The sequence below is a fragment of the Orbicella faveolata genome, unplaced genomic scaffold (assembly GCF_042242905.1).
Source record: "Orbicella faveolata isolate gen_17 unplaced genomic scaffold, um_ofav_v1 contig_12, whole genome shotgun sequence".
In the NCBI taxonomy this organism is placed as follows: Eukaryota; Metazoa; Cnidaria; class Anthozoa; order Scleractinia; family Merulinidae; genus Orbicella; species Orbicella faveolata.
In genome coordinates, this window is record NW_028301539.1 from 8661381 (window position 1) to 8675000 (window position 13620).

The window sequence follows — 13620 nt, forward strand, 5'->3', positions numbered from 1 at the left end:
AATCCTATGGAAATCTGTGAAGAAATATCCTTTCCTTCTTTTTTTCAGGAAAATGCTGATGTCAGCATTTTTGTTGAGATTCAAGGCTAATTATCTCGAAAAAATGTGTGGCTACCCCCATTTTTCTTTGTGGAGATCCAATAGCCCTTGCAAAGATCTGCTTTTTCCGCGTGGTCCTTACCTGGCGCAAAAACCTTTGTATTTAGTAGGCACCGTCCTTAAGCAGGGAAGGAGGCGGAGCGGTGGGGAGAGGGCCTGGGGGCTAAAAATTTACCATGCGAATGGGCCCCCTCCCTCTGGAGCAGTTCTGTCAATGATTTGGAATGTTTTGGCCAAAAAAACAAACAAATGAAAATTGCAATTGCAACTTGCAACTTTTAGACTTCCGTCGAAAATAGAAAAACTAAGCCATGCCACAGACTGCAACACTGTCGGAGAAACAAAATTGCCGCTCAGGTCCATTTTTCTCTTCATAGTTGACAGGATTAAATCAAAAATATAACTTCTGTTTCAATGTTTTACCGAAAGGAAAATAGTCAAACATTTTCAATTTGGCTTTTTCTTACTTTTTATGATAAAAAATCATGAAAATCAAAAATTGACATCAATTTTCAATTTTTAATTTGGATTGTAAATTGAATGGACGAATGACCCAGGGACCATTCTATCGATTTTAATAGTCATCTGCATAAGCATTTTATATATTATGATGTTTAATTTATTTCATTTTTTTTTATTTATGTTGTGACTAGACCTGTAAAGCAGCTTTGTATGTAGCTAAGAGACCGTGACTTTAATTAAGTCTTACTTATTTTACTTTCTACTTCTATGCCTTTTAAAAACATAATTACTGCGCATGCCGAGAATTAACCCCCCAAGCTCTAATTGCGCGAAATTTTGTTAAACCACTGGCACCCTCGTGTCCTATAGGGAACGAGAGGCAACCCTCTCCTCGGGGAGGTAATACCAGTCGGCGAAAGTTCTTGGAAAATATGAGTACCTAAAAACGTCCATCTTAGCCTGTGGGATTAAGACCTGAATTGTTTGATTGCATGTACTTCTTGTGCGGTCAGCGGTGGAATTGATCAATAATTGTCAGCTATTTGTCGGAGGTTGCTCGAAATGATAAAAGTGTAATTTACGTTTACGGGAGATAAATTTCGGCACTGGTTTCATTAAGGACTGTATCTATCTTTACTTCGGTTTCAACTCCATTCAATGTTTACATTCACTCGTTTGATTCTAGCTCTATTCTCTTAATCGCCTAGATTACAATCATAAGCCAGTGTTTGCATTAATGTCTAACAAAGATTACTCATGTCAGTCTTGTCTTCTCAAACACATAAATTACACGTCAATCATTTCGAACAATCTCTAGCACAAAGATCTTGGCTGCCATTCAGTTTAAAAAAGACATAAATTCATGGTGAATTTGTTGCATTTCTGGTCAAAATAATGCTACAATTATGGCCTTCAGTCGTTCTCGAAATGCCCCAAGAACTTCAAGATTAAGATATTAAATGAAATTTTAAAGGTAGAGTAAACTATTATTAGTTTTTAACAATTTGTCTAGAACATAATTATAGAAATGGAAATAGTCTTAGACTCAAAGACGCAATGCAGTGAAATCCAGATTTTTCGAACCCTTGATCGATATTTTACACTCGATTTTGCGGACCTCTCCATTTCTCGAAACAATTTCCGCTCCATAGATGCTTTAATTTGAAAAATTGGAAGTCCAATTTATTTTTTTTCCTATTTCCAGCAATGTAAATGTGTTATTTGGATTTCAACTTTTCGAACTAACGACGGTCATATTACTGTCCCTATAAAGCATATAGCTAGTGTGTGTGTGTATTATATTACGATTTTGTAATAATTTACCTGGTTTGTTGATATGTACTGACTGTAATATTTACTTATCTCAAAGCCTTGGCTATTCCGCTTTTCGAAAAATTATGCTTAAAATTGTATTATATGACGTCAGTGCGAACCTAAGCTTTATGTACTGTGGTCCGTGAATTCAAAATTTACATTAGGCTGAGTGCCGAAAGTAACACGCGTTTTCTTTGGTTTTGCATTACTACCTCTACGCTACTCTCTCAACCAATGAGATTTAGACTAAGAACCAATCGTGACTTGAATACATCTATGCAACACGCATTGCAACATTAGAGCCATTTAGCACCAGGGTTTACGCGTTATCGGCAAACCGTAAACGGCAGTTTCATCTAGGCGTTTGACGTTTGACGCTATGGCCTCTACCGGTTTAGTTATAAAACCATGAAAGAACTATTTCGCTTGAAGAAGCCGCCATTTTGAATTTTCGGACAACAGCATTCGGTTTGATTTTCAAATGGCAATTAAAAGACCTATTTTCACTCGTTCCCTAAAGTTTACATCTAAAAATGTACTAAAAAGATTGGTTTACATAACGTTCTTATCGTTACGTGACATCAACAAAAACTAAAGATAAACAAAGAAGAAGAAGAAAAAAAAAAACAAAAACAGAACAAAACAAAAAACAAAAACAAAACAAAACAAAAGAAAAAAACGTATGTAAAGTTCTCGGCATTAAAAGCCCGCGTTGAGAACTCCGAACGCGACCGCAGGGCTTGATCACCTGACTTCTAGTGGTTTGCCATTTGAGGTTTCCGCGGCTGGAAACCGTAGTGATAAATGCCACTAATATCCACGGAAGGACTGGATATATTTTTAAGGCTACCTAGCTCAATGTTTTCGTTCACATATAAACCTATGTTTAGACAGACACGGCCAATCGTGCCACAAAACAAGATATAAGCCAGCACAATCTTGGTTAAGAGAAGAATCATCTGGCTGCTTGCCTGCCCAGCTTTGATACGGGCCCAATGAGCTTCCGTCAGACCACTGCCAGTGGGTTTCGACTTCAATATCGTTCAGGCCGATCCAGTGCAATCAAGCCCTTGAGTTCGCGTTCAAGTCGTTAAGTAGGAATTTAATGAAAAGGCTTTCATCTTCGGATTCAATCTTCGCCAGATGAGCATCCATTGACCTGCAAAATCCTTCTGCGTGTTTCCAAGACTTTTCTCCTGAGAATACAGCATACATTGAGGTTTCAAATTGCTTCCAGTAAGCAGGGCATCCTATTGAAGAATAAAGTGGTAGTTAGCAAAACCTTTATTTTTCTTTCTGTTTGAGTATATTTTACCTGCGTTGCATAGCGATTTAAATCATAAAATAATGAGGCTCACTATTTTCCTTACTCCGCCTTACACGCGGATGCATCCCATATAGCATTATCTTCGACAATCATGTCGTAGATCTAAAAACCGTAGCGTTAACTCGCGATATATATATATATATATATATATATATATATATATATATATATATATATATATATATATATATATATATATATATATGTCTGAATTTATGAAAACCGTGTCAAATTTGGGGCAAAACTTTCGCGCCTGCCTGCCGGCTATCGCCGGCAGGGAGGCCTTTGCGGTGCTTGAAAAGCCAGGGGGGCTTCCGTCAAGGAGGGTGGGGAAAGATAGCCCTGGGACCTGGCTACCCGCTGATGCCAAGCGGGGCTGCCAGGAGCTAACCCCAGGGGGGTGGGGTGGGTCACAGAGAGAGGCACATTCCTCAGTTGAAACTGCTCATTTTCTTTGCAGGACAGCCGTGGCCAGTGATGCCCTGCAGTCTTAGGGGCTGGCAGGCAGCCAGCCAGCCAGACACAAGCAAGGTGGGTGAGTAGGCTGTGTGTTGACAGAGTGCCTGTGGTGGATCGAGTGAAAAAGCCTGTTTATTTTCTTGGAAAAGTGTCAGGGTGGTTGTGTTGAAATTAGCACGGTTTTCATAAATCCAGACATATATTGGGGCAGAATGATTTAGGGGGGGCTCCAGTTTAGCTGCTGTGGCCCCAAACCAGTCATGGGAATCACTTCCAGCCGGCAGGTGCATGCTGGGGGCATTTCCCGGGCATTCCCCGCCAATAATTATTGGCACAGAATGTCCTAAACTGCTCAGGGAATTCCCTAGTTTGACTCTAAATGCTTTAGGAAGATCGACAGAAACTAGACACGCTCGTATTTCGACCTTTCTGGGTCATTCAGACTTGCTCCCTTGAAATAATTATTGGCACAGAATGTCCTAAACTGCTTAGGGAATTCCTAGTTTGACTCTAAATGCTTTAGAAAGATCGACAGAAACTAGACACGCTCGTTTTTCGACCTTTCTGGGTCATGCAGTCTTGTTCCCTTGAAATATATATCTAGATTTATGAAAACGGTGTTAAAGACTGCATCAGGTGTTTTTTGATTTATTTGTTTTTTTTTCATCTGTTTGTTGGTGTTTTTTTCTGCTTTCGCTACTGGGACAGCAGCTTGTACATCTTACCTAGCATGAAATGTAGAAACTCCTTGCCGCATGTTTTAGTTATTTAGGTTTTTTTTTTTTTCATTACTTATCGACCCCCTCCCCCCCTCCTACCCCCTTTTCAATTTGCGTTAAGTTTAGCCCAGGCTACACTCGTCTGAATTCAGTTCGCGCGGTGACTCTGACAAGGAGCGACCGATTAGCGTTCTGTATTTGCTGTCTAAAGGAAGTCTGCCCGAGGACATCGTTAAGTCTAATGAAGGCCCAAGTCTAACCATTTGCTAGTGAGCGTCGTCCATTATCGTACGTGAGGCGGGCCTGAGGAGATGTGTAAACTGTACGGGTCACATTTAGTCCCGTAACTGAGTAGGCCGTTTGCCCTGAGGCGATAATGTTGTGCTTGCTTTAGACAGCAAAACTCTTTAACCACATCGATTTAGGGCTTAGACGTGCAATGGACCAGACATTTCTAGCTGCTGTTGGCGTCATTTGCTCTGAACTTTGATGTAGCTAAAGACTGAGAAAAAAAATCTGTTGAAATTTGGATGTGGCATTCCGCGCTCGACAAAATTGAAGTACATCCGGGACATTGCTATTTGCCAGCAAAACATGGCCACGAGGAGAGAGAAGAACATGAGTTCAAGCGCTGATCGTGAGTAGAATTTCCTTGTTTTATCAATTTTAGGCGCTCTCGGCTTAGCTAAGTATCAGAACTGTCTGTGATTCGCTAGCGCGGAAGAAATTTATTTGCGTTGCTTCCGGGCGATAATTGACGTAACGACAACATGTTGAATGTTCGCTTACTGCTAACTATGGCCTAGTTTGTCTGAATTTCAATCGATTCTCGATGTAGGAAGCTCTTGTTCAGTCCATTTAGGACGATGCAGGCCTTTAGAAAGCGATAGATTAGCTCTCCGTCGCGGTTTTGATATCTGTACGTTCGTGTTGATTTAGACTCCAATTTCATGTTAAAAGCACTCTTAATTAAATTGTACAATTCATGATTCAACGAAAAGACGGTGAACTTAGTCTTCCTGGCCTCACAAGGCATACAGGAGAGTTGCTGCTATTTGAGCTACGATAAGCCTCGTAGAAAGCTAGCTCTAGGACAGAATTGTAGCAAGATTATCAGTGACAAGTCAAATTCTATGGCTGTGTTTTTGCGAATCCGGTCAGATATTGAGATGAAATGTCACGTAACGGCTACTTTTTTGGCTGAAATATAGAGTTAAATAACTGATTCCACTGCTTACCATGCTCTTGTTAGCGTGACTGGCTAATTTAACCCACAGTAAAGACATAGTAAGGTCATTTAGGTGAAATCGCAGAGGTTAAGCCTGTCTAAATTAGTGCCGCGGCGAACCAAATGATCAATTTAAGCTCTAATTTATCTTTGTTTGGCTCGTTCGACTCATTTGCAGTGACTTCAAAGGCTTGTATAGGCATGGTATGGACTCTATTAAGACTACACGAGGTAGATAGCACTCTCGGTACGACATGGCCATATTTATGTACATTTCCTGACCGATTTTCCAAAAACATGCCCGCTATTTTGGTGCAAAGTCTTTAACACGGTTTTCATAAATTCAGACATATATATATATATAACCAAAAAATGGAGTGAAAATGTTATGGTGTGTAGTATTGCTGTATATTTTTGCGAGTTGTGCGCGATGACCTGTACTGCAAACAGGTTTTCTACAGTACAAATAACTGTACAATATCGCTGTATATATGTACTGTTATTTGGACGGTATTCGATTCGCTGCAGTTGGATAATAAATATATTTATTCCCCCTAAAGCTAAGATTTGCAATAAAATTTTTAAAATCATATAGGATATTTAAATACCTAACTATCATTAGTTGGCATAATTCGTGACAAAATAACACTTTGGGAAAACCAAAGCGACATTTAACATCAGGTAGATAAGCAATTTAAAACTGATAACTTTATTTTTTAGTCTCCCGGAATGAAATGTCTGGAATGTTTATTATAATTGTTGAAACTAAAGGGGAGCAAAGGTCGGGCAGCAAACACAGTTCGAATATTAGGTCAGGGTGTTAATTTTTTTGGCTGTTGCTGCTTTTGATTTTGCTGCTGCTGTTTCTGTTGCGATTAACCGTCCATCGTAGAATTGCAAACTGCGGGAACTAGCCAGAGTTCGCGTTCCAGGTGCTAACCAAACATAAGCGGGCTTTGGTAACAAAATTAATATTGTTGTGTTGGGAAAATGTCGAGGAAATGTTTTCCAGCGCCTATACTTGAAGTCTAGTAAACAGCTCCCCCCCCCCCCCCCCACCCCCCTTTTTCAAAGGCTTGTATTGTATATTGTACTTTGTAATAGGGGTGACGGCAAATGCGTTAGCTTGGGCTGTCGCCTGCCGTTATTATATCACCTAGTAATCAATGGTTATTTTCACGTTATAGTAGTTATTAGAGAGCTTAACCAAACCACGACGACGACGACGACGAGAACGTCAACAAACAAAACGTATATTGTGTGAAACAATAGTTGAGCACGTGCGATATTAAGCACTTAATGACTGACACCAAGGGAAACAGTGAGTTTTGTTTCCCCGAGACTTCGATGTTCCCTGAGGCGAAGCCGAGGTGTTTTGTTATACCTCCCGACTTAAAAGTAGCAAAAAGCTGCGGAAAAAAAGATTTGCTTGACGCCTACGATGGCTTGCCTACAGTACGAGCGGCAGTCAAACCAAGCTGTCCTACCGAAACGACACGATAATAGTCTTTTTCTTCGCAACTAACATACAACAAAGACAATACTAAAGTTGTTTTGCCTTCTATCTAATGCTTCACTCGAGAATTCTGTGTTTGATTTGAAGAGGAACAGCATATTTTGTTGTAAATGCCTCAAATATTTTCCTATCTGGCGACAGCGATCGAAGAGCAAGTTGCCGAACGTGGGCGGTCCATTTTTTGGCGACAAATTAAAGCTTAAAGACACGAAATGTTCAAATTTTCCCGTTTGTTTATCTAATGTTTTTGCAATTATAAATCCCTTTTGTTGAATAACGAATGCCTTCTCTAGTGAAAAACGTTGCCTGACTTCAGTGGCTTTTTGACATCAGGCCGACTGGCACAACAAATTTGCCGCGGTTTCAAGGTGCACGACCTGATCACGTGCGAGTCGAAAGTCGAAAGTTATTGTTTCCCTAGGGAGTTAGTGAGTTTTGCTCGCCCTTAGGAGTTAGTGAGTTTTGACCCATGACACGTGACACGTTCTCCTCCAATCGGAAACTGTGTTTGAGTTGGGAGGTATAACAAAATTTTTGTCCTCTGCAAAACAACCACGTGAAATGAACAAATTTCTATGTGCTCGGAGGAACGCGAACGACTACGGATAAGTTGGAAGTTAATGCTGTCACTGGATATTTAACCCGATGAGGTCCTTAGAGAGCCATTGGCTCTCTGAACAGCTCTGGACAATTGGGAATTTCGCTGGTAAAATTCAAATTCATTTTTGACCAAGCGTCGTCCTCGGCGTCGTCGTCGTCGTTGTTTAAGTTCTCTATTGCCTTATTCGCCGACATCGATCTACATTGTATGTGCAGCTACGGAAAAAAGATATTCGACGTTTTGAACCTGCAAGCGGTCGTTACTTTCAATCAGATCATCGCCGAGAATTAAACTTGAATCGGAAAGAAGCAGGGGCCAGCATACTCGAAAAAATCTATCGTGCCTTGATATGTACTAGTTATTGACCAAGTGTGAAAGCAGACTCTTCGCGTGGTAAGAATGAAGAAGAGGAAAAGGGGAGAAAAGCCTACCCGCACCGCTTCGACTTTGAATCGGTGCGTCCACATACTGATTAGCTAACATAAATGAGTTGGCATGGTTATGTTATTCATTCTGATCGCCTTTGGTGATCCGGTGCGAGTTCATTACTTCATTGACTGATCTTTGACAGCTCGCTCCGCGTCGCATCAGCGAGGTTTCTTGGGGGCGTCATTCGGCATTCTAAGCGATGCGGCCAGGCCCTTCCTCCCTTTTTCCTTTCCTATTTTCTCTCCTCACGACGAGCCTGCTCACAGGCTAAATATGGAAAATTGCAAATGACTTTGGTGAAGCTGCATGTGGGTTCCTCACCTTTAGAGCAACCGTAGACTTCCACTCTCATCGATACGTGATTTTTCCAAGCCACTGGACAAAAACGGATGTATCTTGCCTTGATTGGTGGATTTAGTTCATGATAAACAGCAGTGTCTTGGTCAGTGTTTCCATCAAAATTCTAAAAAAACACGATATGTATATGTTACGGATCCAATCTTTGCCATCTAATGACTCGTTTAAAACATAGGTACAAGGTAAGTCACAAATGGCCTAATACATTTGCATTCATGCCGTCGTCACTATCCATATTAGGGAACTTAAGCACGGGTCGCTTTAGAGGCAACGGCGACTTTAGTGACCGAAAGAGCCTGGGAAGAGAACAACGTCGTTCCCGCCAAAATATAAACGTTCAGCAACTACACGAGTTTTGTGGCAGCGACGTCGGTAGCAAACTCTGTTCGCTGTTAAAATAGGCTGTCTGAGAGCATGTCATCCTTCAGTGAAATGAGAAACCTACCTCTTTTTTTTTACGACAGTAAAAGCATCTGTGACGAAGAATATTTGACCTTATACGAAAGTTACAGTTCCAAGAATCCAGCATTCCCTTACAGCTCCTACTCAAAGTTTGATTACGACCAGATGGATGAATCAGAGTGTTTAGCGGAGTTCAGAGTGCGAAAGCAGGACATAAGATTATTGGCAAATGTTGATCAATTACCAGTCACTTTCCGATGTCCGCAAAGAACAACTTGTGACCAAACGGAAGGGCTTTGTATGATTCTGAAGCGCTTCTCGTATGCCATGTCGCTATTCAGACATTATTCATCGTTTTGCAAGACCAGTTCCTGAAATAAGCATGATTACCAACACAGTGATGGATCATATTTTTTTGAGCCATGGTCATCGAATTTCACAATGGAATTTTGATATATTGAGTCTGCCAATCCTACAGGAGTATGCAAACGTTATCCATGCTAAAGGTGTACCTCTCAGCAATTGCTTTGGGTTTATAGATGGGACAGTCGGACCAACTTCTCGCCCAGGCCAACACCAAAGAATAGTGTACAATGGACATAAGCGGGTACGTTCACTCAAGTTTCAGTCCGTCGCCTTACTAAATGGACTTATTGGAAATATGTATGGGCCTGTTAGTAAGTTAATTATGTTCACTAGGATGCCATGAAAATAAGCTACCACATAAGGTTTCATTAATTCATTAATCTTATTTATCCGTTTTGATATGCAGAGGGGAAAAAACACGATGCAAGCATGTTGGTAGATTCCAATCTTCTCCAGGATTTGGAAAGGAATGCATTTTTTCCAACAGGTCAGCCTATGAGTGTTTATGGGAATCCTGCCTATCCACTGCGAGCACACCTACAGGCACCATTTCGCCATGGTATCCTAATACCGATGATGGAACAATACAATTTTGACATGAGTTCTGTTAGAGTAACTGTGGAGTGGCTCTTTGGAGACATCATCAACGACTTCAAGTTTTTTGATTTTAAGAAAAACGCAAAAAATTGGAATGAGTTGTGTTTGTATATCTTGTATGTGCAGTACTTAATAATGCTTTTACCTGCCTATATGGAAACAAAACCTCAGAGTTTTTTTTGGTCTAGACCCTCCTTCATTGCAGTATTATTTTAGATAAATTCTCTCAAGTAAACAGAGCAGAAGTGGAGGCCATTTTCATTAAACCCAAATTTATTAAGTATTTGAATTCTTCTTGGTGGTCACCAATGCAAGAGTCAAACTTGTAACAACAATAATGAATGAACTTGTTTTTTCTTCGAATTTACAAAACGCAAGTAAATAATAAGACATCAATTTCAGCAAATACCCGTCTTTTTGTTGAAATAAATAAACAGCGACTTTACATGTTCATACTTGGGGAAAATGTCATTGTTTCTTCTCAAGAAGCTTTTGGATAACCGACAGAATAGCTTGATTTGTTTGTTGTTGTCACTTGCTGATTCTGCTCTTGCTCTAGTGTTCTTAGATCTAGTTCTTGTTGTCGTAATTCTCGCTCATTCTTGGCTTTCTCTTGCATGAATTCAACTAGTGGTTCGGTGCGAGCACTTCTCTGGCGCTTCGGTTTCTTCTCGCATTCATCGCCATTCTCTGTTGACCTGCGCTTTCTCGTTTCGCTGTATCGCTGTAAAGCTTTCTGCCTTACGTCCTCTGCCTTGCTTTTATCTTCTTTTTGCTTTCTTGCCTGAGCATCACCAACTTTGTTTAAGCTCTCTTCTTTCCCGACGAGTTCTTCAAGTAAAACATCTATTTCGGACATGTCGTCCACGGATATTCCACTTGCAGTTTCTTCTTGATGCATCTTGGCCTTATACTTCTTCTGGAGAAGACCCATCGGTTTCTCACTGCCCTCTTATCTTTAAGATGAAAACTGAGTGCCTTCACTTGATTTAACTTTTCTGCGATCGATTCCCACCTTTCTCCCCTCGCAACGCTTTCTTTTTTGAATGAAAACAAATCGCTCGCCAGGATTTCTCGAAGCAAAATAACATCATGTTCTTCAGTCCATTCCATAGCTCTAAAAGCAAAATACGACAATTCAGCTATTTGACCGACGATCGAGAAAAAATGTAAACTTATAAAGATGTGCATAAAATATTTTCTGTTGAAATGTCTTCGAAATACTCAACGAGAGAAATGAAAATGTCTGTGTTTACAAAATGTCTGAGTGTACAATTTGAACAACATGAAAGAAAATACTTCTAAAAAGGGGATGTGACTGAAACTGGTAAGGGGGGACGGGGAACCGGGAACAGGGAACGGGAGTCTGGGAACGAGTGTACAGCGGTAACTCGCGTGAAAATCCAACATGGCGGACAAGAGAAAAGAAAAGGGAGTAATTTGGGGAAATGTGAGGAAGTGTTGCGGTTGTTAACGCGAGTTTCTACCGGCTGTGCCACCAGATCATGGCCCATTACGTTCTTGTTAGAGCAGAGTTCGATTGGTAGTGGGATAAGCAAAGCATGAAATGGCGCCTGGGGTAAAAACCTGTACGTATTATCACAAGCTACGTCCGCCAATCGGTCAGGCCACAATCTTTCTTACATAGAATTTCAAGCCTTCATAGTCTACTCATATCTTTAGACTTTGTGCGCGAGCTGTCATATCAATATTTAAAAATAGCAACACGCAATATGATATCGAGGACAAGTGACATAACACATGAGCATCATTGAACGTGGGTCGTCCGCTGTCTTCACATTCGGAAGCTAGAAAGGCGGCCTTTCGGAGATCCACAAGTCAGCTGGCAAATCAGGTGTGCAGTAGATAAATAACCTGTGGCCTAGCCGCTTTGTTAAAGACAAAATACATGAAGCAACGAGCAAGGAATATTCCACAAACTGCTAATGTTGGTGAAGGATGACCGCGGAAAACCGACTGCGTGACACGGTATGTTTTTAGATGACATGATGTCACGTATCAGACGGAAAACAGTCTTTGTTCTCTGTCTGCGTTTTGTACCCAGTCTGCAGTCTGCATTTTGTACCTAGTCTGCATTTTGTACCCGGTCTGCAGTCCGTATTTTGTACTAACCGATTGGGGTAGCATGTGATAATACCGATTCGATTTTCTCCCCAGGCGCTATTTCATGCTTTGTTTTTCTCGGTACCATATTGGACTTTGAGGCACAGGTGGTAGAAAGTAAAGTTTACAACCGTAACACTTCCTTACATTTCCCCCAAATTGTTCCCTTTTCTTTTCCTTTGTCCGCCATGTTGAATTCTTAGGCGAGTTACCGCTGTACACTCGTTCCCAGACTCCCGTTCCCGGTTTTCCATTTCCCGTTTCCCGTTCCCCGTTACCAGTTTTAGTAACATCCTCTAAAAAGGTAACCAGAGCAAAATAGAATGTTAAAACAAGTTTGGAACAAGCTAGTGAGGGAAAGATACTCACGTTCTGCAGACAACGCCAAAATGAAGGTTTTCACGTTCGCGCGAAATGAAGACGACTTGACAGACAACTTCAGAACGCCTACCGGAACAAAAAGTCACTTCCGGTCGCCGTCGCCGCCGCAAAATAGCCTGGTGCTTAAGTTCCCTATTTAAAGGGAATCAAATGTAAAATCAAAAAGCTGCGGTAAAAAAAATAAAAACAAAAAACAACCCTTCTCCCAAACAAACAAACAAACAAACAAACAAAAAACAAACAACCATAAGCAAAACAAAACAAAACAAGACAAACAAAACATAATAATGGTGAAAATAAGCATTCAAAGTAACTGCACCCTTAAAATAAAATGCCAATACAAAAAGTATTCAAGTATATCTGGTGTTTTATTAGTTACCTTTATACTCTCCCCTTGTTCACGGTAGTACTGAAAGTTTTTCTTATCGTCACCGTACAGTAGATTGTACTTGGTAACCCATTGTGAGCAACAACCATTTCTCCCTTGCGTTGCTACTCTAGTTATTATAAAGGCCTCGCAGGCCAGATAAACCTGAAGCCATGGATGAGCATCATTTTCGTCAGCTGACCAAGCTCCGTGTAGTGTTCCAGTGGCTTGGAAGTGTAGTCTGCCCTGATTAGCGGCGTGGTTGGCGAGAAGCTGTGAAGAAGCACTTATCTGTCCGTCACTGATTTTTCCGCTTTCCATGCCAAGAGGTCCTTGACAACCTAATTTAGTGAACAGATTTGATTGCAAAGTTTCATGTAGCGTTTGAGTCATTTTCAATTGAGATTCTTAATACCAAAACCAAGATACTCTGGTCAACTTCAAAACAAACAGTCAATTCAGTGATCCTGTCAAAGCTGGAAAGAAGTGCATGTAGCTCCCACGAACCGCGGTAAAACGTGAGTAGGCACGATTGGTGTTGGATGATAAAGTTACGCGAGATTCTTGAGCCATGCAATCGCTCTTGGACTCGAACGAAAACCGCTCTAACAAAACTTTGAAGTTACAAAGATGTCTTCCACATTAACCCTTGGACGTACAATGGGGGGGGGGGGGGGGGGGGGAGGTAGGGAGTGGTGGTAAGGATGTGGGTGCCATCCTCTCACAAGGTTTTTTCAAAGTTTTGAAAAGACGATTTACTCTAGTAGCTGTTAATTCATCCTCAACGGTGATTTTCATATGTCAATTGTGTATCCATCATTTCTTACGTTGCCATGGCAACCGCAAATTTCATGTAAATTTGACCATGGTTG

At 40.9% G+C, this 13620-nt stretch overlaps 2 protein-coding genes and 1 pseudogene across 2 annotated transcripts in view; 1 reads left to right on the forward strand and 2 right to left on the reverse strand.

Moving 5' to 3' along the window:
* Positions 1 to 657: 657 nt before the first annotated feature.
* The window catches only part of LOC149116450 (EGF-like repeat and discoidin I-like domain-containing protein 3), a 19986-nt gene continuing 7023 nt past the window's right edge, over positions 658 to 13620 (reverse strand). The window contains exons 4-6 of the mRNA XM_089283681.1: positions 12761 to 13089; positions 8476 to 8617; positions 658 to 3125 (exon numbers count right to left, since the gene is read on the reverse strand). Of these exons, the coding sequence (XP_089139807.1) occupies positions 2938 to 3125; positions 8476 to 8617; positions 12761 to 13089 (659 nt within the window). The 3' untranslated portion in view covers positions 658 to 2937. The remainder of the gene's footprint in view (positions 3126 to 8475; positions 8618 to 12760; positions 13090 to 13620) is intronic.
* Positions 8801 to 10153, forward strand: LOC149116451 (uncharacterized; annotated as a pseudogene).
* On the reverse strand, positions 10050 to 11449 carry LOC149116452 (uncharacterized). The gene has a single exon (XM_089283724.1). The coding sequence runs from the start codon at positions 10808 to 10810 to the stop codon at positions 10358 to 10360; it is 453 nt and encodes a 150-aa protein (XP_089139850.1). The 5' UTR covers positions 10811 to 11449; the 3' UTR covers positions 10050 to 10357.

What these genes read in the sequence shown, in the direction of transcription:
- LOC149116452 (XM_089283724.1), bottom strand. Translation starts at nt 10,810, where the DNA reads ATGGGTCTTCTCCAGAAGAAGTATAAGGCCAAGATGCATCAAGAAGAA.